The sequence below is a fragment of the Megascapheus bottae genome, chromosome 7, assembly GCF_031878675.1.
Source record: "Megascapheus bottae isolate mThoBot1 chromosome 7, mThoBot2.hap1, whole genome shotgun sequence".
Lineage (NCBI taxonomy): Eukaryota > Metazoa > Chordata > Mammalia > Rodentia > Geomyidae > Megascapheus > Megascapheus bottae.
In genome coordinates this window covers 12,092,848-12,120,226 of record NC_143515.1, presented here as the reverse complement: position 1 = coordinate 12,120,226, position 27,379 = coordinate 12,092,848, and the positions used below count along the sequence as shown (strand labels likewise).

The 27,379-nt window shown below is 39.8% G+C and overlaps 1 protein-coding gene across 1 annotated transcript in view; it reads left to right on the top strand.

Annotated features, from left to right (window-relative positions):
* The window catches only part of Aff3 (ALF transcription elongation factor 3), a 539,479-nt gene that overhangs the window by 36,235 nt on the left and 475,865 nt on the right, over positions 1-27,379 (top strand). Inside the window, exon 2 of the mRNA XM_090336509.1 lies at positions 3,253-3,404. Within this exon, the coding sequence (XP_090192635.1) occupies positions 3,352-3,404 (53 nt within the window). The 5' untranslated portion in view covers positions 3,253-3,351. The remainder of the gene's footprint in view (positions 1-3,252; positions 3,405-27,379) is intronic.

Genomic DNA, 27,379 nt, shown 5'->3' with positions numbered 1-27,379 from the left:
CCTATACAAACTCACCTACCCAGGAAGCCCAAGTAGCTCCTTCATTCAGCAGCCTCTCCTGCAGGAGCTGGGTGGTTTGATTCAGCTCCAGTTGTCAGGCTGCATCTCCGTGGGGGAGAAAAGTCCCTCAGGTCATAAGGTCGGTAGGATTCACAAAAGCTACCACAGTTGCATTGGAAACACTAATTTTTTACTTTTTATTTAGGCAGTCTCATTCCATTACAAAAAAATTTCTCACCCCTGGAATTCTAATTTCAGGAATGCCAAGCTTCCTTTTCTTCCTTCCTTCCCATTTCCTTCCTTCCTCCCTTTTCTTTTTCTTTTGCATTGAGAATTTAAGATTTTGACAACTAGATTCAGGACTTGCCAAATTTGGCTCATTTATCTAGAGGCTGGAAGATAGTATCTTCATAAAATATGATAATAATTATTATTATTTTCTTCCTATTGAGAATCTCGTTAACTGATCTACATTTCACTTGTCAAAACTATTAATTTAGAATTTTCCATCACAGCTGCTTAGGAAAAAGCAGTATCTACAACAGTTACCAATGCCCATTCTCCAAATTGATGCTGTTCACACAGACAGACAGACAGACACACACACACACACACACACACACTCCACTGAAAAGACAACTATTAATGCAAACATCAGCAAGCTAAAAGCCCCAAACAGAAAATAACAAGTTATTCCTGAAGAAACATTTAAAAATCCCACAATGAAATTGCTTTAGACTCAAGTACAGTCATAAATTAACAGAAGGCTCCAGAGTTTAAATTCAAATATAAATCTACTCATTACTCCATAGTCTTTTTTTTTTTTTGAGGAGCCTTTATGAATAAGCCTGTCCACTAGCTCTATACCCTGCTACTGCCTTTCATTTCTATTTCTCTTCAGCCTCCTTGGTGAGGGAAAAACCGTATCCTGAGCTTCAAGCCCCGCATGGGGCCCCCTGTAAACATAGGTCAGCTTGTTCTTCATCAGCCTCCTTTGTATAAACAGATGTGGTGGGAAAGGGAAGGGAAGCCAGATCCCCTTGAGAAGCTGGAGGTCTCTTTTCTGGAGAAGCTTCCCAGCTGCAGCCAGGAGCCCAAGAAACAGGACACATTTCAGGCCTTGGAACTTGCAGTTCTTCCAGACAGGGCTGTTCCTCTAGCTCTCTCCTCCACCCTCCACCCCCAGCCTTTGTTCCTGGGAAGGCTGTCTCCATGTGATGTCTACAGCTCACTTTTGCCAGAGCAAACATTTCCAACAAGGCTTATGCTAAGGAGATAGCAGGAAGGCAGACTCCGCCCCCCCTCCAGCCCCCCTTGCAAATATGCTGCAGACTGAGATTTTGGAAGCCAGCCCCTCACACCTGTACTATTTTCTGTATTCATATTCCCTTTGTTCTTTTGTAGCCTTGTTACTACCTTCAACTAATGAGAGAAGTGTTTCAGGATGAGGAAGTTGTCAGCATATAAAATAGCAATTGCACCTCGTTCTCCCGACTATGTGATGCAGATTCTGCCTTAATTTAGTGCTTTACATTTTGCACATTAGTTATGGCTGCTAATAAAGGGAAAATTACTCTGGAGTTGGGGGTAGGGGGAGAAAGTGGGTTGGGGCTGAGCATGATACAGTCCAATTTCAATTAGGAAAGAATTTTCATTGGCTTCTTGGGCTTGTACCTGTGTCCAGAACTTTGTTAATTCTTCTTCGTTGGTGCTTGAGGTGAGGAAGGGGTGGGGGGTGGGGGGCCCTAGGTTTGACCCTACACACATCCTGTGACTTCTACCCAAGGTTCTAAATTTTCTGGCAGCTCTAGGCAGTGGCTCTTCTTGTCCAGAAAAGGAACAAAGGGGCAGAGTGCTGGGAAGGCCTCTCTTAGGGCAGAGAATGCAGGTTTGGTGCAGGCGGTGAGGCATAACTGTATAGCTCCCTGCCACTATCTCTAGGAATTCTGGGAGCAAGGCTCCCTGAGCTGAGAGGTCAAGAGAATGAGAAAGTCAGAGGACTAAGGATGGGTTCCCTGTTTTAGGGCAGCAGTGGAGAAACAGATCTAAAAGACTTGACTCTCAGCATGTGTATAACAATGAGCGAGACGGAAAGAAAACGCTTTCTTTAAAACTAGGGAAGTAATTCTAACAAGGACCTGGTATAAGTAGGAGCCACAATGATACTCTATCATCATCCTGCCAGCTGACAATCTGCCACTCTCCAGGCAAGAGAGGCGGCGGGAAGTTTGTAGTGGAAACCCAGAGGCCTTCCCCGTAAGGCGTAAAAAAAGAAAGACGGTTGGTTTCCAGGGACCGGCCAGCTGGGGAGCAGTGGGGACCCCACCCCCATTGTAGGCCAAACTGCAGCTGAGTGCAGCAAGACTTCTTGGAAGAGGTTTCCTTTTCTGCTTCCTCTTTATTTCATTTAACTTACTGCCTGTAGATATCTGGAACGATTTGTTTACGGCGCGGCCGTGGGCTGCACAGTTAACTCTCAGCGCGCCTGGGGCGGCCAGGGCTTTCCCTGCACCAGCCCGAGGTGTGCAGCTCGCACCCCGTCGTCGGTCGGCGGAGGCGCGGAGCCGGGGCCGGCGAATTCAGGAGGCCCAAGAGGTGCGTGCCTCCGGGAACCGGAGCGGGCGGGGCCGGCCGAGGGCTGCGGCAGCCGGGCACGGGCTCCGCATCTCCTGGCGGCGGGCGCCTCAGCGTTGCCCTTCTCTCCCCCCACCCCTGGCGCGCCTGGGCTGCACAGGGTCAGGAGGGCCGCCGGGAGTCTGAGGATCGGGAGCAGGACCAGCCTGCCGCGTGGCCTGCGAGCCCCGCGGGACCTCGGGGAGCGGCGTGGGGAGCGCAGGGACGCGCGGGGCGGGCGCGGCGCGGGGGTTCACGGCGCGCGCGCCTCGGCCTCGCCCGCGCACACGCGCCTCCCGGAGGAGAAAGAGGCGGGCGCGGAGCACCGCGGCGGCGGCGGCGGCTGCAGCGGGCCGGGCCGCCGCGAGGGAGGGAGGAGGGGCGGGCGCGGAGGAGGGGCGGGCGCCGGCCGAGGAGGGGGCGAGGCGGCGCGGCCAGCTCGCCGCTCTCCTCTCGTGAGTGTGCCTGCGCGCGAGCCGGCGAGCGGGTGAGTGCGTGGCGGCAGCCGCTGCCCTGTGGGCCGGTGCGGACTGGGGGGTGGGAGGCTGGGGGGAGCCCCGGCTCGGGGTCTCGAGGCGGGCGGCCGGCGGCGGCTCGGGCGCGGTCGGGATGCACCTTCAGCGGCGTCTCTCCTCACAGCGCGCGGGCGGCCGGAGCTTCACGGCGGCGGCGGCAGCGGCAGCAGCGGCGGCGGCGGCGGCGGCGGCAGCGCTGACACCGACATCGACACCTCCCACCATGGACAGCTTCGACTTAGCCCTGCTCCAGGAATGGGACCTCGAGTCGCTGTGGTAAGTCCTCGTGCTGACCGCTTTGGGCGGGCGGGCGGGCGGGAGCGGCGCGGCGCGGCGCGGGGAGTCGTGGCGGCCCCGCGCGCCCTCACCTGGACCGGGGCCGGGGGGCGCCGGGCAGCCGGCCGCCGTGGGGGTGGGGGGGTCGGGGGCGCCCGCCTCGCTGCCTCCTTCCTGCCTCCCCCGGCGGGATGGACTCACCGCCGCCTTCCCGTCTGTGTGTCCTCCCCTCCGGTCCCCTCCCTCGGTGCTGCCCGCTCCAGCCTGACAATCTGGGTGCTGAGGGACGAGCGGGGCGGTGGAGAGGAAAAGGAGGATTTTTTTTAAGGTTTTATTTGAAAGACGTATCATTAGTGCCTGAGGACCGACCTCCCTCAGCTCCCTTCCCTCCAATCTCCTCTCTTCCCGTTCTCGCAGAGCCTCTGGCTTGCCCCGGCACCCCCCCCCCCCCCCGCCGAGTTGGGGTTACCCGAGTGCCCTTCGAGGATGCTCCAGCCTCCTCGCCGCCCGCTCCAGGTCCTGGCGGCTGCACGCGCGCCGGCTGTCCCACCCACTCCCACCCGACATGGAAAAGTGAACACCCCTTGGGCAGGGGAGGGGGCAAATGTGACTCCGTGCGGGATTCCAGAGGCCTTGGGCCCAGCCAGACAGGTTTCCTGAGGTTCACAATTTCTGTGGGCCTTTCACACCTCTCCAGCCCCTCCGCCTCCCGCACCCCGAGTGTCCCTTTATATCCCGCGCACAGTCCCTAACTGTGCACTCCAGGTTCTGTGCCTCGGTGATCTCGCAGGAAGAGACTGCTGTAGGTAAATCCCAGGTAAACGTTGTTTAATCCCAGTTGCAGTTGCAGATGTCTTCAAAACCCCATTGGCTACTTCAGCCTTCCTCTTATTACCCCTCCTTCACCCCTCCCCCAAACCCCTTAAACGTTTCCAACCAGTCCTATTCAGGTGGTGAAATTATTGCCTTCATATTCCTGGAGGAACTTGCGTTATGTTTAATATTTACAGGGATGAACATCTGCTAGAACAAGCATGTTAACTGCGCTGTGTTCTGCCTCTGGTGATCGCATATTGTAGAACTGAGCCTTTTTTTTTTTAATCAGTGAAGAGTTCACATGTGTCTGAAACTGCAAGTGGTGTGCACATGAATATGCAACGTTCAATTTAAAAACTAAACTGCTTCATGATTTATGACTCATAGAGATGATATGTGGACATGTGGATATATTCAGTGATTTAGGCCTCCAGTGACTTTTTATTTTCCTAAGGACAGGTGTAACCAAATAAACTAGACACAAAGCTAATACATTATCCAGTAGTTTCTTATAAAAGAGCCGGTGGTGAGGAAGTATAGCTTGCTCTGCATAGTATTGGTGCCTGTAAAACACACAAGGATGGGCCCTCACCTAATAAAACTTGTATATATTACATTGGAAACTTCAAAGAGCCAGTGTAGAAAGAATATGGAACATGTTATTACTCCATAAAAGTTGCTAATTACTGTGTTTCTGCTCCTGGGGTTACTTCAGCCTTTCATTTACAGATATCTATTATTTTACAGGTTTACATTTGGAAATGTTGGTTTCTGGCACAAATTCAATATGTTTTCAGATAGAAATGTACTTTAAAAATGACTTTTACTTTTTTTTTAAACAAAGGGATGAACTTTCTGTTTTGGCATACTTTTTATACGGTTTGTCTCTTTGCTTCCTCAAATAGAATCCTTTCATGACTTTAATTAGTAGTATTTTTGAGAATACCAGCTATATTTTGTAAGTTCGTTGCTGCATTACCTCTAGCACAGTTAGAGAGTGGCTGCTGAATAAACTTGAAATTTGTATTAATAAAATTGCACTTTTTTGTTTGACGAATTAAGCATATTTTATTTTTTTACAAGGAATCAGTGCATAAGACTTTGGTTTATGAAAGCTTGCAGATATTCTTGATTATAATATAAAAGACCAGTTTGGCGTTAGTATTTCTCATTTCATAGATAATGAGCATACATGTTTTTGGTGAATTTAAAATAAACTGAGCTTCTTCAGTATGCATTTCTAATATGGTCATTCATTTTCTCACTGTGAGCCAACTTTGGGTTGATCTTTCAGTTTTAATAAGTTATTTAAAAATTTAAGTGTATGGTTTGCTTTAAAAAGGTTATAGTTGATCAAAAATAACTAATATTTGAGTATTTTCTATATGTTTGATATTTCTACATCCATGTTTTTCTTTATTTGAATCTTATAATGATCTCAGGAGTGATAAGTGGTGGGATAAAATAGAGAATAAGATGAGGAAGAGACAAGAAAAGTGGAGAAAGAGACAAGGAAAGTGGAGATTGTTGGATGACTTGAAAAACTACAAAAGAAACGACAGGTTTTTTAATTACTAAGATTTACAGAGCACTTAGTATTTGCTTGGTGTTTTTAGTTATTAGACATAGTATTACAACGTGTCTATTATTTGTTTACTGCCATAAGTACATGGCATGTTTTAGGCTGTTTGCTACAGCAACCTTATACAAAACAAATTATTAGCCCCATTTTACAGTTGGGGAACTTGAGGATATGGACATTTCTAAGAAACCTGCCCCATGGCCATACAGCTAACAGTAGAGGAGTAATGTTTGAATTACAAATTAGCGTCAAACCTCCTTCTCTGAGCTTAGCTCCAGTGCATTTTTTCTAATACTGTAGAACCTCCCAGTTTATTGAAGATACTTTTGAAATTAATTACAAAGCAGATTTTGATGGACTGGAAGTTAAAGATCTCTTAAAATATCAAAGAAAAAGAAGGGCAGAACCTTAAAATAAGATATTGATATAAAATTAAAAGTCTAAAATTAAAATACTACAATTTAAGAAATTATTCCTGCTAAGTGTGAATTGACCTATGAAAGGAGATATAACTTTTAAATAGCAACCATCAAACGATTTCTTCTTCTAATTAATAATAGGAAAAACACTTTTATTCGAAGGGAAAAGAAATACAGCTTAATGAATCTTATTTTAAATCCCTAACCTTTTTGAATTGATGTATGTAATTTTCCAATAAAGCAAATTGCATTCTATTGTGACTGGGTCTGTGAGCCTACGCTTGCTTACTCTAGTGGTCACAGAACATTTCCTCAAATGTTATAGAGGTATAAGAAAGGTAAAGTCTAGTATTATTGAATGTAATCAGTATAGACAATTGATAATTCAAGGACCACCTGCTGGGTGTCTTACTTTTCTGATGATTTTTGAGTGTGAGTGTACAGGTGGATTTTCATTTCTGCCCTCCATTGATATTGAGATGAGCATCCCCAATCAACACCTCTAATTCAACTTGGAAGCCAGCGTGGATAACTTAAGATTCTGTACCCAGGTCTGTAGGTTCATTTGGTAGAGCTGAGTGTCCAGGAAGTTTACTGGGCAGATGTCCAAAGGAGTAGGGCCTCTGTTCAGTCTCCTTCTGCTGCCTTCTGCTTTTTCTTGTGGTCCATCGGCTTTGGGCCAGCTGCTAGAACATATAAGCCATTCTTCAGAGGCTTGAAAATAAGGACCATGCCTATTAGCATGCTAGCTGTTGCTTACATTTATTTAATTCACAAATATTTATTGACCATCTTTAAAATATAAGACTCTGCTGTTGCTGTGGAGGATACAGGATGAACAAAACCCATGAGTTATACATATTATTGTCTAGTAGGAGAATGAGACAAATACATACATGAGTGTGAAAGGAACTTTCCAATACTGGAGATTTAGGAAAGGGACCATGTTTGGGAATAGGGTGGGTGAAAGAAGAGAGAAAAAGGAAAAAAATTGAGTTTAAGGAAAAATATAGAAGGTTCCATGGAAGAGGAACCTTTGAACTGAACTTTAGAAGATTAATTAGCATTTTTCAGATGATAGAGATGGAGATATCAAGCTGACATGGTCATTTTGGGTAAAGGAAGAAGTTGAACAAAGGCTTTCTTAGTACCTCTGAAAGATCCTTTTATGCGTCATGGTGGAATTACCTAAACTATGTCTTTTAAATGTCTTTTAAAGATAGAGAACACTGTAATCATGAGATGGTTTCACTGAATGAAGACATTATTCCAACTTTAGTGTATACTTAATCTTGAATATGAATCATTATAGTTACCTGGAAGAAAATCTATTATGATGAAATAATACTTGAGACCCTTTATATTGCTTCACATATGTGAACTTTGGTTACAATTGGCATTGTAACTTAATAGGATACTTAGCTATTTCAATACCTGAATTATTTCTTTTTTTGTTTGTATGTGTGTCAGTTGTGGGCTTAAAGTCTGAGCCGAGCCTGGGCATTGTCCCTGAGTTCCTCAGCTCAAGGCTACCTCCCTACCCCTTGAGCCACTTCTGGTTTTCTAGTGATTAATTGGAGATAAGAGTCTCATGGACTTTAGTGCCCAGGCTGGCTTTGAACCGTGATCCTCAGATCTCAGCCTCCTGAGTAGCTAGGATTACAGGCTTGAGCCACTGCACCCAGCTCATACCTGGATTATTTCTTATTCATCAATTTGTGTGTCTCTGTATCTAGAGTATTAAGTATTATCACAGGACAGGTACTGTGGGAACAGTGCCTTTTTAAATATTTTGTATCACTAATCAAATGTAAGAAATAGCATTTAACATTACAACCTAGATCCCCTTTGCACCTAAGTAGGCACAACAGAAACAAGAATGCCTAAAATAACACTTATTACCATGTGTGGTGCCTTTTGATGTGTTCTGCACTTCCTTTTAAATTTTTTTTATTGTTGGGATACTATAAAGAGGGGTCACAGTTACATTCATCAGGTAGTAGATGCACTACTTCTCCCACATTGATACTCTTTCTCATGCTTTTGTTCCTGTTTCCCTCCCTTCACCCCCTCCCAATCATCTTGATTTTCCTCCTTCCCTTCTCTATTTCAAATAAACAAATAAATGCATATTATTTTTGTATTTCCTATGTAACAGTGAACAGTTGAAACCTGCAGCTTAAAACCTTACTACAGGGAGCCAGAGAATGTAAAGGGGAGTGATAGGGTACCTTTAGGAACTTACAGGAGAGTAATACACATGCATATCTGCAATACAAAGCTGATGCTACCTGTTGAAGGGGAATGCCAACACATCCTGCTGAGAGAGTAAAGTATTCATGGCCTAGTGGCAATTGAAATGGATCCCTGAGTAGTATTTCAGGAGGAGAAAATAAATAGGAAGACAATGAATGCATAAGTAAGGAAATCTTCAATTAGAGATTTGGGGAAAATAAAGTTCAATATTTGAAGATAAAATTTATCAATTAAAGCAGGGGTGAGGAGGTGTTGGAGTGTGGGAGTGGACTGCATCCCTGATAGGGAGGAGGACCAAGTGGTGCACTGTCAACCCCATACAGATGCGTTTCTAGAGCCCATCCATGCTCTTGGGGTCTTTTTATGAATGTTCTTTTCAAATAATCACCAGTTGATTCATATTCCGGCTCCTTCGGGCTTTCAGGTCCTTGCTGTGTTAGAAAATGCTAAAAGACTCCTTATCTTGGTCCTCATGTTTCCAGACCTTTCCCTCCAAAATCTGTAGAGCAAATAATTTAAGTTTAACCCCAATTTCTTTTGATAGCCAGCCCTTGTGATTCATAGCAGTGTATCAGAACATAAAGGGTAGAAGGAGAGCAGAGCTTAAATGTGCTGAGCTCAAGTATCCTACAACTGGTTGGTTGAGATCAGCTTTATGACAGCTCCCCTCAATCTCATTGGCCTAAAGGAATTCTAATTGGCTGAGTAGGTTTTCATTGGTTGAAAAGTTTTGGAAGATGCCCAGAGAATAAGAAAGGGCTTCACCAAAATAAGCCAGACCCAAAGAAACATAGGCTCCATGGTTTCCCTCATTTGTAACAATTAGTATATATCTAGGATTCTCCTAGTGGAGGATCAGAGTAGCTCAAAAGCTATGTAAATATGGCTATATAGGATGAGGCTAAGCAAAAGGCCATATAGGATGAAGCTAACTCCAGGATATGGAAACAAGAGGTTTATTGTTGTGATTGATTGTTTTTAATGTACTATGTGAGGTTATTTCTTCTCTCCCTCTTTTATTTTTTTGCCAGCTCTGGGCTTGAGCTCAGGGCCCGAGCACTGTCCTTCAGCTTTCTCAAGGCTAGACTTCTACCACTTGAGCCTCAGCACCACTTCCGGCTTTTTTCTATGCATGTGGTACTGAGAAATCGAACCCTGGTCTTTGTGCATGCTAGGCAAGCACTCTACCACTAGGCTAAACTCCCAAAAAGGGACTTTTATGGGTGGCAAAAGTTGTGGACTGTGGTGGCTGTGAAACTGGAGGAGTCAGAGAAAATCAATGGAAAACACCTATTGATGAGTAAAATCCGCTTGGGGTCCTTTGTGGGGCATTTGTTAAAGCTCACTGGAGAGACTGGTTAGCTAGGGGACAGGAAAGATACATAAAGATGAATATTATGTGTGGGAAATAATTTCTTCCCTGTTCCAGATTCTCTTCATAAAAATGTAGGAGGGTTATAAAATGTTAAGAATCCACTTTGAGAGCACATTCTTATGAGCCAGAATGGGTCTAATCAACAGATACTTGGGATTAGCAATTTGAATGAGGCCCTTAGGTTAAAATAATAGACTAAGAAAAAATAATTTGTCAATGTTAAATGCAAGATTTTGTAAATGAAAAGATTTTTTTAAACTTGGACTAGCATTGCCTATTTTGTGAATGTAGTCTGGGTGGCAAAAATCAAGACCATAAAAGACAATTTTAATATCATTTAATGGTAGCCTAATGTTTCTTTGTTTTATTTCTAAGTGAAATCCATAAAAACTTATTTTCAGTGTTGGCTGTTCCCCTTTGTCTAGAAATTTAATTGAAGGCTGAACTCAACTGGCTTCAACCTTACTTTCTGTTTGCCCTGGGCAGCTCACAACTTTTCTCATTTCCTATTTTCAGTCTTGGCTTAATCACTTATAAAATGACAGCACATATTCTGGCCTACTTCATAAGGTTGTGATGTTAAGTAATAAAAGTGTCAATTGCTTTGTGAATACCAAGTGTAGTTCTTTTAAAAATGCTTTTGCTTCCTTAAAAAATGTGTCTTTTTTTCATAAATGATGACAGATACAAAAAGTCCACATAAGGTTAGGTCAGCCATCCATATGTTGCAGAGCTCTGTCTGTGGCAATGGGGTGTAGTGGAGTAGAGGTTAGTAGTTTTACTTGGTTGTGCATCATCCTCTAGCAAATATGCCCTTAGTTATGATTGTACTGCTAACATATGTAGACATATGAACCATTACATAATCTCTGATGTTTTACTGAGGATGTATTGTATTACCAACCATTACATCAAATGACTTCATTTGGCACCATGGGTCTCATTAAATTATGTCAAGCCAATCACAATTTCGCTCCACTAGAAACAAAATACACATTTAGAACAGAGTAAGAGGATACCATACTACCCAAGAAGTGAAATGGGCTTAATCTAAGGAAACTAACACCTGCAGACATGCTAGGGTCCCTTAGGTGTTTGGAGGTGTTTCACTGGGAGCTGGGGGAGGGTAGAGAGTTGTTCTGAGTTCCACAAGGGTACCAGTAAGATTAGTGAGTGTGTGTGAGCATGTTACAGTGATGTAGAGTGTGCAGTCTCAGAACTTAACAATTACCTGGTTTTATACAAAGGCATTTCTATATAAGCAGACCAACAGCAGCGGTCTGTCTATGACAATCCTTTTGATTTCAAAATGCTGTGATCATTCCCCTGAGAGAGCAGTGCTGAAGTCATTAATTGTATTCAGTTGGGTATTTTCCCCTCTGCAAAGTCAGGAAGGATCCTTTAACTTATTCACATAATTCTTCCCCAGAGGTTCACTGTTAGTGGAGGTAAACAAAAAATGACTACAATTTGGAGACCAGACTAATGTAGTAACTTATTTTAGAGTTATATGCTTAACTTGATGCTGAACATAATTTTACTTTTTTTATGGATAGGAAATTATTTTTCAGTACTCCCCTATGGGGATGTAATGTGAACCTGTTGGTCTTAGTTAAATTTTTCTTGTCATACCTGTGCTGTTTACCTGAGTTATGAAGTGACAGACGGATTTTCTGTCAGTGTGCATTGAAATGTTAATTAGCTGCCTGACAGATTAAAAAAAAACTTTTGAAGTGCATCATCACCAATTCTGTTTTTGTTTCCAAATTGAAAAATACAAACACACACAGACACACATTTATAGGAGATATTGAGAGGAAGAAAAGAGCTATTTTGAGAGCATAGGTTGCTATAGTTCACTTTCATCCAGGAAATTAATGTTCATCCAGATAACCTCAGGAGCATCTTAAAATATACATTCTAATTTAGTAGGACAAGGATGGAGCCCTGACTCTACATTTCTAATACACTAATAAGTTGAGTTGCAAGGATTTAAAATATAAAGCATCCCTTTAAAAAGAAGGTCCTTCAGAAGACTATTTTTCTTCCCCTGTTTGGGGAAACTTTTATGTAATAACATTGCAGTTTTGTAAAGCTGGAAGGTTACATCTAGAGGCAGCATTTAGTTTATTTTTGTAAATTTTTTACTAATACAAGTCTGATGAGTGAGGGGGTGGTTAATTGTATCCTAGTGGGATTACAGTCAGAAATCAACATAAGAACCTGAGTAAACACAACTTATAATAAATGGGATAATCACTTTTTACAACATTTCTGTTTTTGTCAGTCCTTCCAAGGCTGAGTCTTTCTGCTGTATCAGAAGTGAATAGTGGTCATGATAGGATATTCTTACAAACACTCTAGATTTGTGGGGAATCTCACAAAAACTCCAAGAGGAACAAAATGTCCCTATCCTTTTTCAGCCATTCTGTCCCTGGGAGAAAAGGATAGTGTAGGGAACAGAAGCTAAGGGGCAGGAGATTATGGCAGCGAGGGTTGGAGGTGAGTATTTACTGAATTACTACACTACCCAGTGGCTCTGGCTACAAATTCCAACTCTCTTCATGTCCTAGTAGTAATGACAGGTTCTAAGTGGAACTGAGAGTGGTTCTTAGACACTTTTCTCGCTGCTCTTTTATCCCAGCATGACCAGTCATCCTCCTTTCCCCAAGCCATTACCAGTACTCTAACTTCTTTAGGAGCTTTACTGTATTTTCTGTGTCTTAATTTCCAATCTTATTTCATTAGAAAACATATCTATATGTGTGACTTATGAAGTATGGTGAAATTGACTAGAATCGACTTGGATGTTCTTTAGAGGGAGGTTTATTGGCTTTATTTTCCTAATGAAAGTATGCATATACATGCATTTTCTTTTTCTGAGAGCTTGCAAGACTTAACCAACAAAAGAAAACCAAATGGGTAGTAGTGATCCCTCCTGGCCACATCCCCTCCAGCATCTGTTGTTATTAGTTTTCCTGATCCTGGCCATTCTAACTGGAGTGAGGTGGAATCTTAGCGTTGTTTTGATTTGCATTTCTTTTATGACCAGAGATGTTGAGCATTTCTTCATGTGTCTATAGGCCATTTTTGTTTCTTCTTTAGAGAAGACTCTCTTTAAGTCTTTGGTCCATTTTTTAATGGGATGGTTATTACTTTGGAGATTAGTTTTGGAGTGATTCAATTTTTTGAGCTGTTGATAGATTTTAGATATGAGGCCTTTGTCCATTGTATGGTTGGTGAAGATCTTCTCCCACTATGGAAAGCAGTATGGCAGTGCCTCAAAAGGCTAAACATAGAGCTCCCCTATGACCCAGCAATCCCACTACTTGGCATTTACCCAACCATCCAGAAACTAGGGCATACTAAATCCACTAGCACAACAATGTTCATTGCAGCATTATTCACCATAGCAAAGATATGGAATCAACCTAGATGTCCCTCAGTTGATGAATGGATCAACAAAATGTGGTATTTGTACACAATGGAGTTCTATGCTGCTTTCAGAAAAAAATGACATTGCCCCATTTGTTAGGAAATGGAAAGACTTAGAAAAAACCATATTAAGTGAAGTAAGGCAGACTCAAAGGAACTTAGGCTCAATGGTTTCCCTCATTCATCATAATCAGTAGAAACCTTGGGCTCTCCTAGCAGAGATTTGCAATACTTTGATATATAAGGCCATATAGTATGAAGCTAAGTGAAAGGACCTCTAGGATATAGAAACATAGCCATATAATGAATGATTGTTGTTCTTAATGTACTATGTTATCTCTCATCTTTTTTGCTGTCCCTTGGTTGTCTCATTTTGTTACAGTATCTCACTTTGTTATCTGATATATTGGATTTATTTGTATTTGGTTATTTGAAATTGGATAGGGAAGGGGGAAAAACCAAGATGGGGGGGGTAGGGGGGAGGGTAATGGGGACCAAGACATGTGAAAGGGTATCAATGTATGTGAATTAATGCACCTTCTATCTGGCAAATATCATGTAACCCTTTTATTAATTACAATAAAAATATTAAAAAAACAAAACCAAATGGGATTTGAATAACCGCAAGTATTTTTCATTTGATAAAGGGGTTGAATTTTGAGGAATACAAGTTGGAATCTTGCAGCTTTGGTCACATGTAAGCCTGAGAAGGTAGAGCTTTTGTGGGTGCCATAATGCTTACTTGTGCTCTTAGTGACTGCCATGTTGTCCTGAGCATCATAGTGCAGTGTGTTGTCAGACTAATTGCATCCTTGTAGCATGCAGCATTATTTTCTGCTAATTGAACTTCCTTTGCCTAGTGGGGGAGAGACAGAGAAACTTGCCTGACATAGGTCAGGCCCATAGTAAATTGAACAAGTGTTTATTATTGTTTTAGTTTGTACTAGAGTGATGGGAATCTATGCCTTTTACACTGAAGACAACACTGTTTATTTGCTACCATCATATAGTAGGTAATTGAGATAACTTTTTAAAAAAACAGACTCTTAGACATGCAGGTTTTCTTTGTTGGGTCAAGGGATCCTTAAGGACAAAAAGCAACTAAGAATGATCAGCTCTGTTCAGAGCTTAAATGGCATCATTCAGGCTTCTTGGGATTTCTAACTTAGCTGAGAAAACAGCTGTTAACATGGCCCCACAAACTTCTTTCCCCATGTTCCCCAGCAGTGAGCCTGTTTGTGTTATGTCTGGAATTGTTAAAATAGAAGGTGCTAGCAGCTGGAGGACTTGACCTCAGGCTGAGAGGCAAGTATCTTTGAGCTACAGACTCTGTGGTTTGCTGGAGAGTCTTGTGGCAGGTAGACCTTCATTGCTCCTCCCTGCAGAATCCTAGAGTTTTGATCTTTCTACTTTCTTCAGTGCCCTTTCTTGCCCTTCCCTTATCCTGTTGGGTGCTGGAAGTGAGGATTCATTTGAAGCATAATATTCAAGCTGTCTCTGTCTTCCAAGGAAATAGACTACAGCCTTCAATGATGGAATGTCACTCTGTTCTAAATGATATCCAAATGTAATGGTCTCCTCCAGCAGGTTAACACTTTACTGTAGTAGACCCTTTGTATCTCTAGCTGTGTGACTCAAGAATGAAGCTTTGGGCCTGGCCTATGTTGCCTGGACGCAGAGTACAGCAATACACCATAATGCCTACCTGTGCCATCTTTGGAAGCCCAGTTCAGAGCTGCATGCAGAACTGCTGAGCCTTAATCATGCAGGAGAGGCTAGCTCAGCTATGGTATGAAGATGCTCCTATTTCTTGTTTACATTGAAGATATTTCTTGCCCAGAACATGGGACAGCTTTCTTTGAGAATTAAACTTTTTTGATGACTTCTTTTAATTTTTTTTAACATAGAATTTAATTCTTTAGGATGAACCGACCACCTTTTTGATGTGAATGGTATTGAATTTTGTCAACTACCCTGCTACTATACCCTGCTTGAATTAAAATTCCAATGCTTGAATTAATTTCCAAGATTAAGTATTTATAGTTTGAAAGAAAATATGGCAGTTTGTGTAACATTTATGTAATTAGTAACATTAATTCTAAGATTCTTTCCCTTTATCTTCTCTCTTAGCAGGCTGGAAGTAATATTTTATAACCTTAAAACATGTATACAATAACCTGACACAATAGAGAGACTGGATAAGGGACTTTGGGAAGCTCATTTTAACCCTCTTCCTCTGAACTTGTAGGTTTCTAGGTTATGATGGAGACCTATTTATTGAACCAGACACAGAAGTGTGAACAGATCATATTTCCAGCCATAATGTGTTTGCACTTTAGACTAGATAGATTACTTCAAATAATTTTTACCTTCCTGAAATCCTGTGGAGTAGATGAAAGGCTACACTACTAGCCTGCAGTTTTAGGGGAGATTTCCTAGGGAAAGTGGCTACTGACTTGAGTCCTGAAGGATGAACTGGAGATAACCAGGCTGAGAGAAGAGGGAAGGTGGTATGTACAGTGATGTAAGTAAAAGCAAAGGGGTACAGCAGCAAGTCGTGAGCAGTAGCAGTACCTAGTACCAGTGAGTTGTAGGTCAGCAGTATCTAAGGAGGGAGTGGCAGGACAGAAGGCTGGAATTGAAGTGGTAACTCATGCTTGAAGATGCAAGAGGAATGGGAGGTGGGAACATATAGCTATGTTCTCTCTCTTGAGGAAAAGCTGATGAAAGAAAGTCTCAGAGGAAAGAGTGTGGCCAGTCCCAGAGTAAAAGAAAGAACATGAGAGTACTTGCAGGGACTATAGATGTGAATGAATCTCATTCACTGTCTGGCTGCCTGTCTATTTCTCAGTGTCTCTGAGCAATGGAAGGTTCAGAAAATGAACCCATAGAAAGAAGAGGTCTAACTCTTGGATTGTAAAAGGAGACTGAAAAGTGCTTCATACTTATTTTTGAGAAAAAGGCTTAATGAAAAAAAGTCTGCATAAGCCACTTTAGCATAAATCTGTCATACTTTCTGTAATATAATTAGAGTGTTTTAAAAGTTTTGATTCATGTAATTGGGTGAGGCTATATCACCAGGAAAAATTAGCGAACTTGTCTAATATTGGAATATCTCCAATGAATTTTAAAAATTGTTTTCAAATATTGAAGACTTACAGTTGAGAACTTGGGGATGATAACACTCAATGGTAGGATCTCCTTGGAAAAGGTGGTAGGCTGGATCTAGTATGGTTTGAGGTTCTCATATGAAGGGAAGATTAATCAATTCTTTACATTTCATTTGACTTTTTTTTATCTATTCTCTGTTTTCTAGGGAGGAAACAAAGTCACAAGGTTTCATTGGTAGGATGACAAGTTTGGGATTTTCACTCAGAGTCTCTACATATAATTTCTATCTTGTAATTCACATCTCTTAATGGCAGTGTCATGTGGGTTCTGAGGGCCAGTTTACCCTGAAACTATATATAAGACATATATATGTATATATACACATGTGTATAATACTACATATTTTATACAGATGTACCATATATTATACTTCACATATATTTTATACATATATTTACATATGCACATAGAATGTCCAAGAAGCTTGTATATAAGCTTGTATATAAGCTTGGCACTTATTTCGAGTTTATAAACTCTGAATAATGTAGTAAGCTGTATATGAGTATTATGTATTTTAGACTAGTAGGATTCTAATTAAGCAGACTTCTCTGTGTGTGAAGTGTCCGTAATCCACTTTCATTCCCCCAGAAGTGAGGGTCGAACTGAGGGCCTTGTACTTGCTAGGCAAGTGCTCTTCCACAGATCTAAATCCCCCACCCCTAGTGCCGCTTTTCCCCCTGTAGAACTATGGATTGAAGCCAAGGTTTCTTGCCTTCTAAGCATTGTACCATTTGCGCTATATATCTAGCTTTTTTGCCAGTATTTAACATGTATAAAAATATACTGTCTCTATATATTTCCCCTTAATTATTGGTTTACTTATAAAACCACTAATGTGGCAAATTTTACAGATGAAGAAAATGGTAACAATTTTGCCACAGTTGATCATGTCTACAACATCAAAACATAACTTTATTAATAACAATAATAATGACACAATAATAAGATGGGTAAAAATTTCTTCATCAGTCATTGGAAATCATGTGTAAACTGAATTTAAAAATGTAGATGATCTCTTCCTGCTGTAGGCTTTATTCTATATAAAAGTGTTGCTTTGGCAACAAGCAAAAGAATAAACAGGCTTAATTTATGCCATAGGGTTGGGTAAAATAAAATTAATAGATTCTTGGCATAAGGGACTGTGAAATATTAAGACAGATGACAAAAATAACTATAAATGTCTTCTTTAAGCCTCTTTGAGAATAAGACAAGTTAAATTTTAAGGATAGTTTAAAAAATTCACTTGGCAGGAACATTCCATGTTATGGCTATGCCATCTAAACTGTTTGATCCTCAGTTTCCTAATGTACCAATGGAAATTATATTGTCACTGTATTGTTAGAAGATTTGAAATAATATGCATAAATAATGAAGCACATAGTAACTACTCAATAGTTCTGAGTTTACTACTAAATCTTCTTTCACTTTGCATTGTTACTAATTTTTCTTTTTTAATGTTCTTTTAGCTATATTGGGCTTTGAAGTCTGGGTTTTCTGCTGGCTAGGCAAATACTCTTTCACCGTGCCATTCCCGCAGCCCTTTTAATGCTTTAAGTTTTGGGTAGAATCTTGACTTTTGCTCCAGGATTAACATCAGACCTCATGGTTTTCTTATAGTTGGGATTATAGACATGCCCCTCTTGGCCAGCTGTTATTTGTTTTCTTGATGATAGCCATTCTGACTAGGGTGAGATGGAATCTTAATGAAGCTTTGATTTGCCTTTCCCTGATGGTTAAGGATGTTTTAAATAGCAATTGCACTTAACGGCAACATTCATTCTGTCGCTTAATGATATTTCGAAGCATTTATGTGAGTCATTGTATCATTGTTTATTTTTTTTAAACTGACAACCTTTTCAAAGACGGAAAAGTATGATTATGTTTATGAGTTGACTATAGCCAGGTATGGGAAATGATCTGATACTTTCTTCCACTAAGTGCAGCGGTTTGTTACTTAACATTTCATAATACTGCTCAGTCAAGTTGTATTAACACCACTCAATCTCAAGGTTTACAAGGACAGGTATGATTCTTGCTCATTCTCGGTGGAATTGAGGAACTACTCTGCTCTCCTGCCTTTTTTACTCCTGGGCCTAGCTGCCACAGAGGACCATTTTTTTTTTTTTAAACATGCTGTCTCTTTGGTGGAATGGAAAAGGCGCTTCTGTGGGATGTGACATAGGATGAGTGGCTTCCATTTCAGTGGTCTAGTAAGTCCTACAGATAAGTGTGACATCAAGGAGTGGGACAATCCTCTTTTAACCCAGCTATGGTGCAGGTCTTAAGACAGACACCCAGCAGGGAGCGTGTACTCCTAACAAGAGAAATTAACAGTTATTTATTATGTAGTTACTATTATATGTTATATAGTTGTTCATTAACAGTTATTTGGTTACATATGACATCAGTCAGAATCTTTTTTCTTTTGATTACTTACCATTTTAAATTAAAACTATATGATCCCCCCCAAAGGCTTACAGAACTGTCTGATACAGTGTTCTTTTATAGTGTAAGAGATCTTTGCCTTCTGGTCTGTGTTTTACTTTTTCTGGAATTTTTCACTTCTTTTGAATTTTCATGGGGATGGTTATGAGAAAAGTGGGCAAAATCTTTCTTTCTTTTTTTTTTTTTTGCCAGTCCTGGGCTTGGGCTCAGGGCCTGAGCCCTGTCCTTGGGCTTTCTCAAGGCTAGAGCTCTACCACTTGAGCCTCAGCACCACTTCCAGCTTTTTGCCATGTATGTGGAGTACCGAGGAATTGAACCCGGGTCTTCGTGCATGCTAGGCAAGCACTTTAACCACTAGGCCAAACTCCCGGCGCATGGGCAAAATCTTTCTATTCAAAAGAAACCCACGAGATTTTCCCCTCATGACAGGTATGAAATATTAGGGAAATTGTTTTTGAGAATATGTGTTTATTTAATAATTTGTCTCTAAACAATTTGCTTTTTATCTTGTAGAGATGAACACTGTGTATTTAGTTAAAAATGACTTGATTCTTAATGAACTTACTTTGCTTACTATAGACAAAGATCAAATACTGGATACAGAGTAAAATTACGTACATAAAGTAAAGGGAATCATAATGAGTGATTGTTATCCTTAATGTACTATGTTATCTCTCACCTCTTTTGCTGTCCCTTGGTTATCTCATATTGTTACAGTATTTCACCTGGTTATCTGATATATTGTATATATTCGTATTTGGTTATTTGAAGTTGGATTGGGAAGGGAGGAAAACAAGAGGAGGGGCTGGGGTGGAGGAAGGGAAATGGGGACCAAGACATGAGAAAGGGTATCAATGTATGTGAAGTAATGCATCTTTTATCTGTGAACATAATGTAACACTTCTATTAACTGTAATAAAAATATATGACAAAAAGGTAAAGAATCAACTAATTTACAGATGAAAATGTTTCTGTTGCTATAATCTAGTCTGTACCATAAAGACTGGTTTTGAGTTAAAAAATTAAATAAAAACAAATAGCTATGTGAACCTTCAAATAAACAGGGAATGAAGGTTTACTACCTATGGGAATGAATGAGCCAAGTGTTTGCTATGGCCTTGAGGGAATGAAGAACATTTCCTGGTGTTCAGCAGGAACTCTCATCCTTTATCTTATTTTTTACTTTCTACATTTTAAACTGGGCAGGATCCTTGGGAAAGAAATAAATGGATGCTTTTGTAAAAGTAGGACAATTTTTCTTTCTCTGTATGTTTGGTTTATATTACCTAAGAAGTATGCTCAATAATATTGGAATAAGATACCACTTCTGTGTTAATTTCAATGTAATTGAGGAAGGAAGGAGTCCATATCAGTATTGTGAAGTACTTAATGGTGTTTAAAATCTCTGGGAGACTGGGACAAAGTAAAAAGGCAAACTAAATAATTGAAAATGTTGTTATTGCTTTCTACTTTGTATGAGCATCAAGATGCAGTATTTTGAACTGATTTCGATTGCTGTAAAGTACTTTGAGGAAAACCCATTAGAGAGAATTAAAACTTGAACAGATTAGCTGTTCTGTAATAGGCCCGACACAAAATCTGTTAGTTCAAAATCTTTTCTAATTCCCGTCATTAACTTTGGCTATATAAACAAAAGATTCTTTTCCTCCACATTTTCTAGAACTATGCACATGCTAGCAAATATTTTTCTTAAGCAAATACCATGGACACTTTTAAAAAGGTAAATTCTGAATTTTGGATTTCTATATCTCAGGTTGAGATGAATGTAATTAAAAGAACTTTTTTTAGGTGTGCTTAGATCATGGATTGCTGATAAATTTTACTTTATTTTGTCTTGCTTTCATATGGAAATCTTACGCTTGTCCCTCTCAATTAGGATCCATTTGTGTGTGTGTGTGTGTGTGTGTGTGTGTGTGTGTGTGTGTGTGTGTGTTCATTTCTTGGAATCAATATGTATTCAAGATCATATTATTTGATAATAAAATAAAAATGGTTTGGATTCTTTCTTTCTGATCTAGTTGCCTTTCATTTCTCTCTGGTACTCAGTTGAGCTGGCTGGAACCTTTATTTTTTTGTTGGATTTAGTTGATTTTTAAAACAATTTTTTTGTTTTGTTTTATTTTTACATTTCAGAGCATTATACAATTACTTTGTTTTCTGACTTGCAAACATAACTTACATGGACTTTCTCTTTAAATTATCAAATTAGGCAATGTCCAAATGTGACACTTACACATGACAATTAATTCCAAAAATGTTTACTAGGATATATCCTAAGAATTTAGGAACAGACAGTCAGAAGAAACTAAAGCATATTTAAGGAAGTGGAAAAACCTTCCATGCTCCTGAATTGGGAGGATTCACAACATGAAAAAGGCAATACTGCCCAAGTTATCTACAAACTATGTTCATTAACCATCAAAATCCCAGTAACATTTTTCAGTAATATAGTAGAAGCAATCAAAAAAATTATACAGAATAATAGGATACCTGGAATAGAAAAAAAATAATTTTTAACAGGAAGAGCAGTGCTGAAGGAATATCAATACCAAATTTCAAACTCTATTATCTATTACAAAGACATAGTTATAAAAACAACTTGGTACTGGCACATGAACAAGCTTGAGGACCAATGGAATAGAATTGAAGACCCAGAATGAACCTGCAGACCAATAGGCACCTAATCTTTGATGAGGGAGGCGAAAACACAGGGTGGAAGAAAGACAGCCTCTTCATCAAAGGGTGCTGGCAGAATTGGCTGTACACATGAAAAAAACTGAGGTTAGTCCCTTATATATCACCCTGTATCAGAATCAACTCAAAATGGACCAAAACCTTCAATGCAACACCAGATAACCTGAAAATACTACAGGAAAGGATAGGGGAAACTCTGGGGCTCCTAGGCACAACTGTAACTTCCTAAATAATGATCCCCAAACACAACATATCAAAGAAAGGCTGGATAATTTGGCTCGAACCTTTAGTAGAAAATTGGATAATAGTCGTTAGAATGGACATGCTTGGCTCATTCTAGTCTTGGAGAAAAGCTTTCAGTTATTCATGATTATGATTATTTTGTGTACTTGTTGCTGGATTCATTTTGCTAGTATTTTGTTAAATGTCATTTTTGTCATCTTGTTCTTTGCCTTCTTTATTTTCTTCTCCTTTTTCTCCTCTCCTCTTCCTCCTTCTTCCTCTTTCCTTTCCTCATCCTCCTCCTTTCAACTCCTTTACTACTTAAACCATGCCAACTTTTGATCTTATAGTTTTGTCTGGGGCTGGCCTGGAATACCATGATCCTCTGATGTTTGCTTCCGGAATATCTGCCACTGTGCTCAGATAATTACTTCCTTTTTAAAAAAAAACAAAAAATACTTTTTTCCTGTTTGCCTTTGATACTGGAAGCTTATAAACATTAGAGAAAAATAAAGCGTGACTTTTCCATAGAAACATGCAACTTTCATTTCTCTCTATATTTTGAACAACTGTCCTTTAAATAAGAATAAAAATACCTTGAAATATGCCAACTTGAGTATTCAAGTTCATGAACTTTAATATAGTGCTTTGCTGAGGAATTTTAACTTGGTATATGCTTAAGGAATTTCTACACATTTCTTTTTTTTCATATATTTTTATTGTAATTAGTAGAAGGGTTACATGATATTTGCCAGATAGATGGTGCATTAATTCCCATACATTGATACCCTTTCACATGTCTTGGTCCCCATTTCCCTCCCCCCCATCCCCATCCCTCATCTTGTTTTCCCCCATTCCCTATCCAATTTCAAATAACCTAATACAAATATATCCGATATATCAGGTAACAGAGTGAGATACTTTAACAATATGAGATAACCAAGGGACAGCAAAAGAGATGAGAGATAACATAGTACCTTAAGAACAACAATCATTCATTATATGGCTTGTGTTTCTATATCCTAGAGATCCTTTCATTCAGCATCCTACTATATGGCCTTTTGTATCAAGGTTTTGCTCTATTGCAAATCTCTGCTAGGAGAGCCCAAGGTTTCTACTGATTATGACAAATGAGAGAAACCATTGAGCCTAAGTTCCTTTGAGTCTGCCTTACTTCACTTAATATGATCTTTTCTAAGTCTTTCCATTTCCTTACAAATGGGGCAATGTCATTCTTTCTGACAGCAGCATAGAATTCCATTGTGTACAAATACCACATCCTGTTAATCCACTCATTAACTGAGGGACATCTAGGTTGGTTCCATATCTTTGCTATGGTAAATAGTACTGCAATGAACATTGTTGTGCTAGTGGGTTTAGTATGTCCTTGTTTCTGGATGATTGGGTAAATGCCAAGTAGTGGAATTGCTGGGTCATAGGGGAGCTCTATGTTTAGTCTTTTGAGGCACTGCCATACTGCTTTCCATAGTGGTTGAACGAGTTTGCACTCCCACCAACAGTGTAGTAGTGATCCCTCCTGGCCACAACCCCTCCAGCATCTGTTGTTATTAGTTTTCTTGATCCTGGCCATTCTAACTGGAGTGAGGTGGAATCTTAGAGTTGTTTTGATTTGCATTTCTATTATGACCAGAGATGTTGAGCATCCTACACATTTCTTATATGATACATTTAGATTTTAAATCCTGACCCTGTATAAGTCTTGATTTTTTTTTCACTTAGTTTCATAATCAGTAAGGCAGATTATGAAGAACAAGTAAATGTGGTATATGACTATGCATGATGGGAAGATATAATTGCTTATATAAATGTGTAGATACATCTTTTTTCATATATTTTTTATTGTAATTAATAGAAGGGTTACATGATCTTTGCCATGTAGATACATCTTTAAACTCAGGTTCACAAATAGTAATGTTTTCAGGAATTACACAGGAAGAGTAAATGACTGAAGCAGTAGCACATACATTCTGCAACTTTGCTTTTTCATGCATCCAGTGTTTTAAAAACCAGAATTCAATGGACAAAACAATTTTAGCCTTTTCTGTTTGACCCAGATAATACATGATTTCCCCCTCTAATACTCATTCAGGAGTCTTTAGTAGAGCTTAAGATCCTGCCATTTAAGTTCAAATTAACCATTTAGGGCGTTTGTTAACTTCTCTACAACCTCCTTTTCTCTTTTGTAAGATAAACATAATGGATAACTTCCTTACTACAAGGGTTGTTGTAGAGGTTTAAATGTCATAATGTATAAAAATAATTCAAATAGGGGCCAGGAGTTTGGCCTAGTGGTTAAAGTGCTTGCCTAGCATGCATGAAGACCCGGGTTCGAGTCCTTGGTACCACATATATAGAAAAAAAAGCCGGAAGTGCTGCTGAGGCTCAAGTGGTAGAGCTCTAGCCTTGAGAAAGTCCAAGGACAGTGCTCAGGCCCTGAGCTCAAGCCCAGGACTGGCAAAAAAAATAATTCAAACACTATGAAGTTCTATACCAATAAAGAAGTATTGTTGTCTATATATTATATAGACAACAAATATTATATTTCCCAAGACATATAATTCCTGGTTAGAATTTAGTAGTCAGACCCGGAAAAATAAATGAAGGCCAGCTAGAAGTCTCTCTTTTCAATGGAATAAACTTATAATAGATATAAGGCAATTTGGATGGACTTCTGTGGCTACCTGGTCATCCAAATACTATCCCTGTAAAAACATACTGTAGTCTTATTCTTGTCACTTAGTTTCTAGTAGGTATGTGAGCCCTTAGAATAATAAGGGAATAAAGTTCAAAATTCTCATAAACCAGATGTTATCTATAAAGAGTTTCTGTGGTTCTTTAAGAGATAAACAGTCAGAACTTGCACTTTCTTAGAATCATTTTATTTGAAATAGTTTGATTTCTCACAGTAAATCAAGTGCTGACATTTTGAAGTCTCTGTAAGAGAAGACATAATCCAGCATCTGCACAAGGTCTGCCAAATAGCCTGACCATAGCAGTGTCTGTACTGGCTGTCAGTCAGTAGGATCCAGACACATAAACCCATGAGCCACTAGTTTATGTAGCATCTACTATTTATCAAGCATTTGCTGGCTTGGAAATGTAGAAAAAATGTGGCCCCTGCTCTGAAGAAGCATAAAGTGTTGCTGGATAGAAACCAATATTTATGAAATAGCTATAGAGCTGAGACTCACAGACTGTTAGTTCTTTCTGGAAGGGACTTTTAAGATCATCTTTCCAGCCCAGCTCCCATATTTTATAGCAGAGTAAAGTAATACCTATAACTAAATACTAATTTCTGTGATGTAGTTCAGGATTACTTAAATCTAGCAGTTGCCTAGAATCAGTTGACAATCAAGAATCCCTTGGTCAGGGGCCCCACTCTTTGCTTTTTGGTTTTGTGCATGTCGATAGTCATATCTAGTGGTTGTAAAGTTTCAAGAAAAAGGAGCTCAATGAAAGAACAAGAAAGAAGCTCCTGGAGGTGACTTGTCTTGCACACTCAGAGGTTAAGAGTGGGATCTTTGAGTCTGGGAGCCTAGAGTTAGTAACTGGCATGGCTGAAGCAATGAGCAGAGTGTTCCAAATCACATAACATCGGGACATTGAAGAGCTACAGGAGATTTTATACATTTGCTTTGAAAATGAGGTGTTCACATAGTTCTGCTCACAACATTCTGATAATTACTTTAAAATTGCAAGAAAGCACTTACTTGCACTAAGGTAATTGTGCAATCTCAATCCCTTGTGTTTGACTAGCCTGACTTGAAGTTTATTATTATCATCTCCAGTGCCATCTCAAAATTGTCTTGAAACATACACTAATAATTTTCTGTGTTTTATATGTTGCCACTGTATTTCTTGTTAATAAAGGAATTAGTATGCAAATTATATATATATACATATCTGGATAAAGGGGTATGCTATTGAACTAGTATAAACATTTAACATTTATAAACTGTTTTTCCTTGAAAATAAATTTATTCTCTTAAAGAAGTGCCAATTTTGTGGAAGCTTTAGATATTATTGTTACATGAAATTAGACATATATATATGTATATGAGTCCTTGATAGGAAGTAAACTTATTTATAATATATAATACATTGGGATGCCAGATAGGTTCTCCTTTCTGTGAAAAAGTATGTCTATTTCAGATTTGCATATATTTTATAGTTGTGTTCATTTGATTGTCAAACTGCTAGATACAGCTTTTTCTGGCCTATGAGTTGGTGGAAGATAGGAATCACACAATAATGATTAAGGGCATGCACTAGTGTATCAGTCTACCATTCTTCCATTTACTGGCTAAGTAACTATGGAAAAGAATAGTAACTCATCTTAAGACAATGGACTAATATGAGGATAAGATTAATTAGTATGTCTAAAGTTCTTAGTATGGCACATGGTACAAAGTACACAGTATGTGTTTGGCTGTTTATAGTTGTAGTATTTGTTGGTAATTGACTCTGGCACATGACACAAATAGACTGTGGTCCTTGAATGTTTATTGACTAAATGAGGGACCACAGCAATTGTAAAGTTCTGTGGCAGTATTTATTCTCCTCCTCCTATTTCCATTCTGGTTGCATATTATTAAAGTAGCATTTTTTAAATGAGACAGAATATTTAGTCAGAAAGATTCATATGACCCATGGAATAGAGGCAGAGCTCTGAGAAAGGAAGAATTTTGTATGAAGCCACAGAATTTCATGTCTTTCACCAGGGAGTTACAACTGGAGCCAGAAGAGAAGAGTGGCACTTTTTTCAGTAGTCCCTCATTCCGGCCTCCTCCACCTTTCCCTTCCCTCTTCCTTTTCCACTTGCTTTCTACTGTCTCTATGCCCTTCTCTCTTAGTAGTTTTATTCTTTTTTTCTTTTAGTCTTGTAAATCTAGGTATTCTTAACCTGGAGGTCAGGAAATCCTTTAACTCACAGATATACTTCTCTTGCTTCCTTTCACTTTTGTTTAAGAAAGGAGCCTATATTTTTGATGAGATTTTAGAGGCATCCATGACCCCACTTCCCTCAGCTCTGGCAGTAGCTGGTTTCCATTATGGGCAGAGGTTGAGATGGAGTTCAGAGCAACGTGAGAATTATATGCCTTGGTTAGTGTCTCCAGGTATAGTGGAGGCAGTAGGTACTAGCAAGGATGCTTGGTAAAGCCATTCAGCCAGGAAAAAAGGCTTGATCATGAAGACATTGCTGTTGGGGTTTTTAGTCTTCTGTCCCTCCCGACCCTCAGGAGGGATAGAGAGAACACACCCAGACCAGCAAAGCTGAGAAAGGAGGGGCCTCTCTCGCTGAAGGACCATCAGACAAGTCAGGGAGACCTGTCAAGGCAGGAACTCCTTTTTTTTTTGCCAGTCCTGGGCTTGAGCTCAGGGCCTGAGCACTGTCCTTGGACTTTCTCAAGGCTAGAGCTCTACCACTTGAGCCTCAGCACCACTTCCAGCTTTTTTCTATATGTGGTACCAAGGAATTGAACCCAGGTCTTCATGCATGCTAGGCAAGCACTTTAAC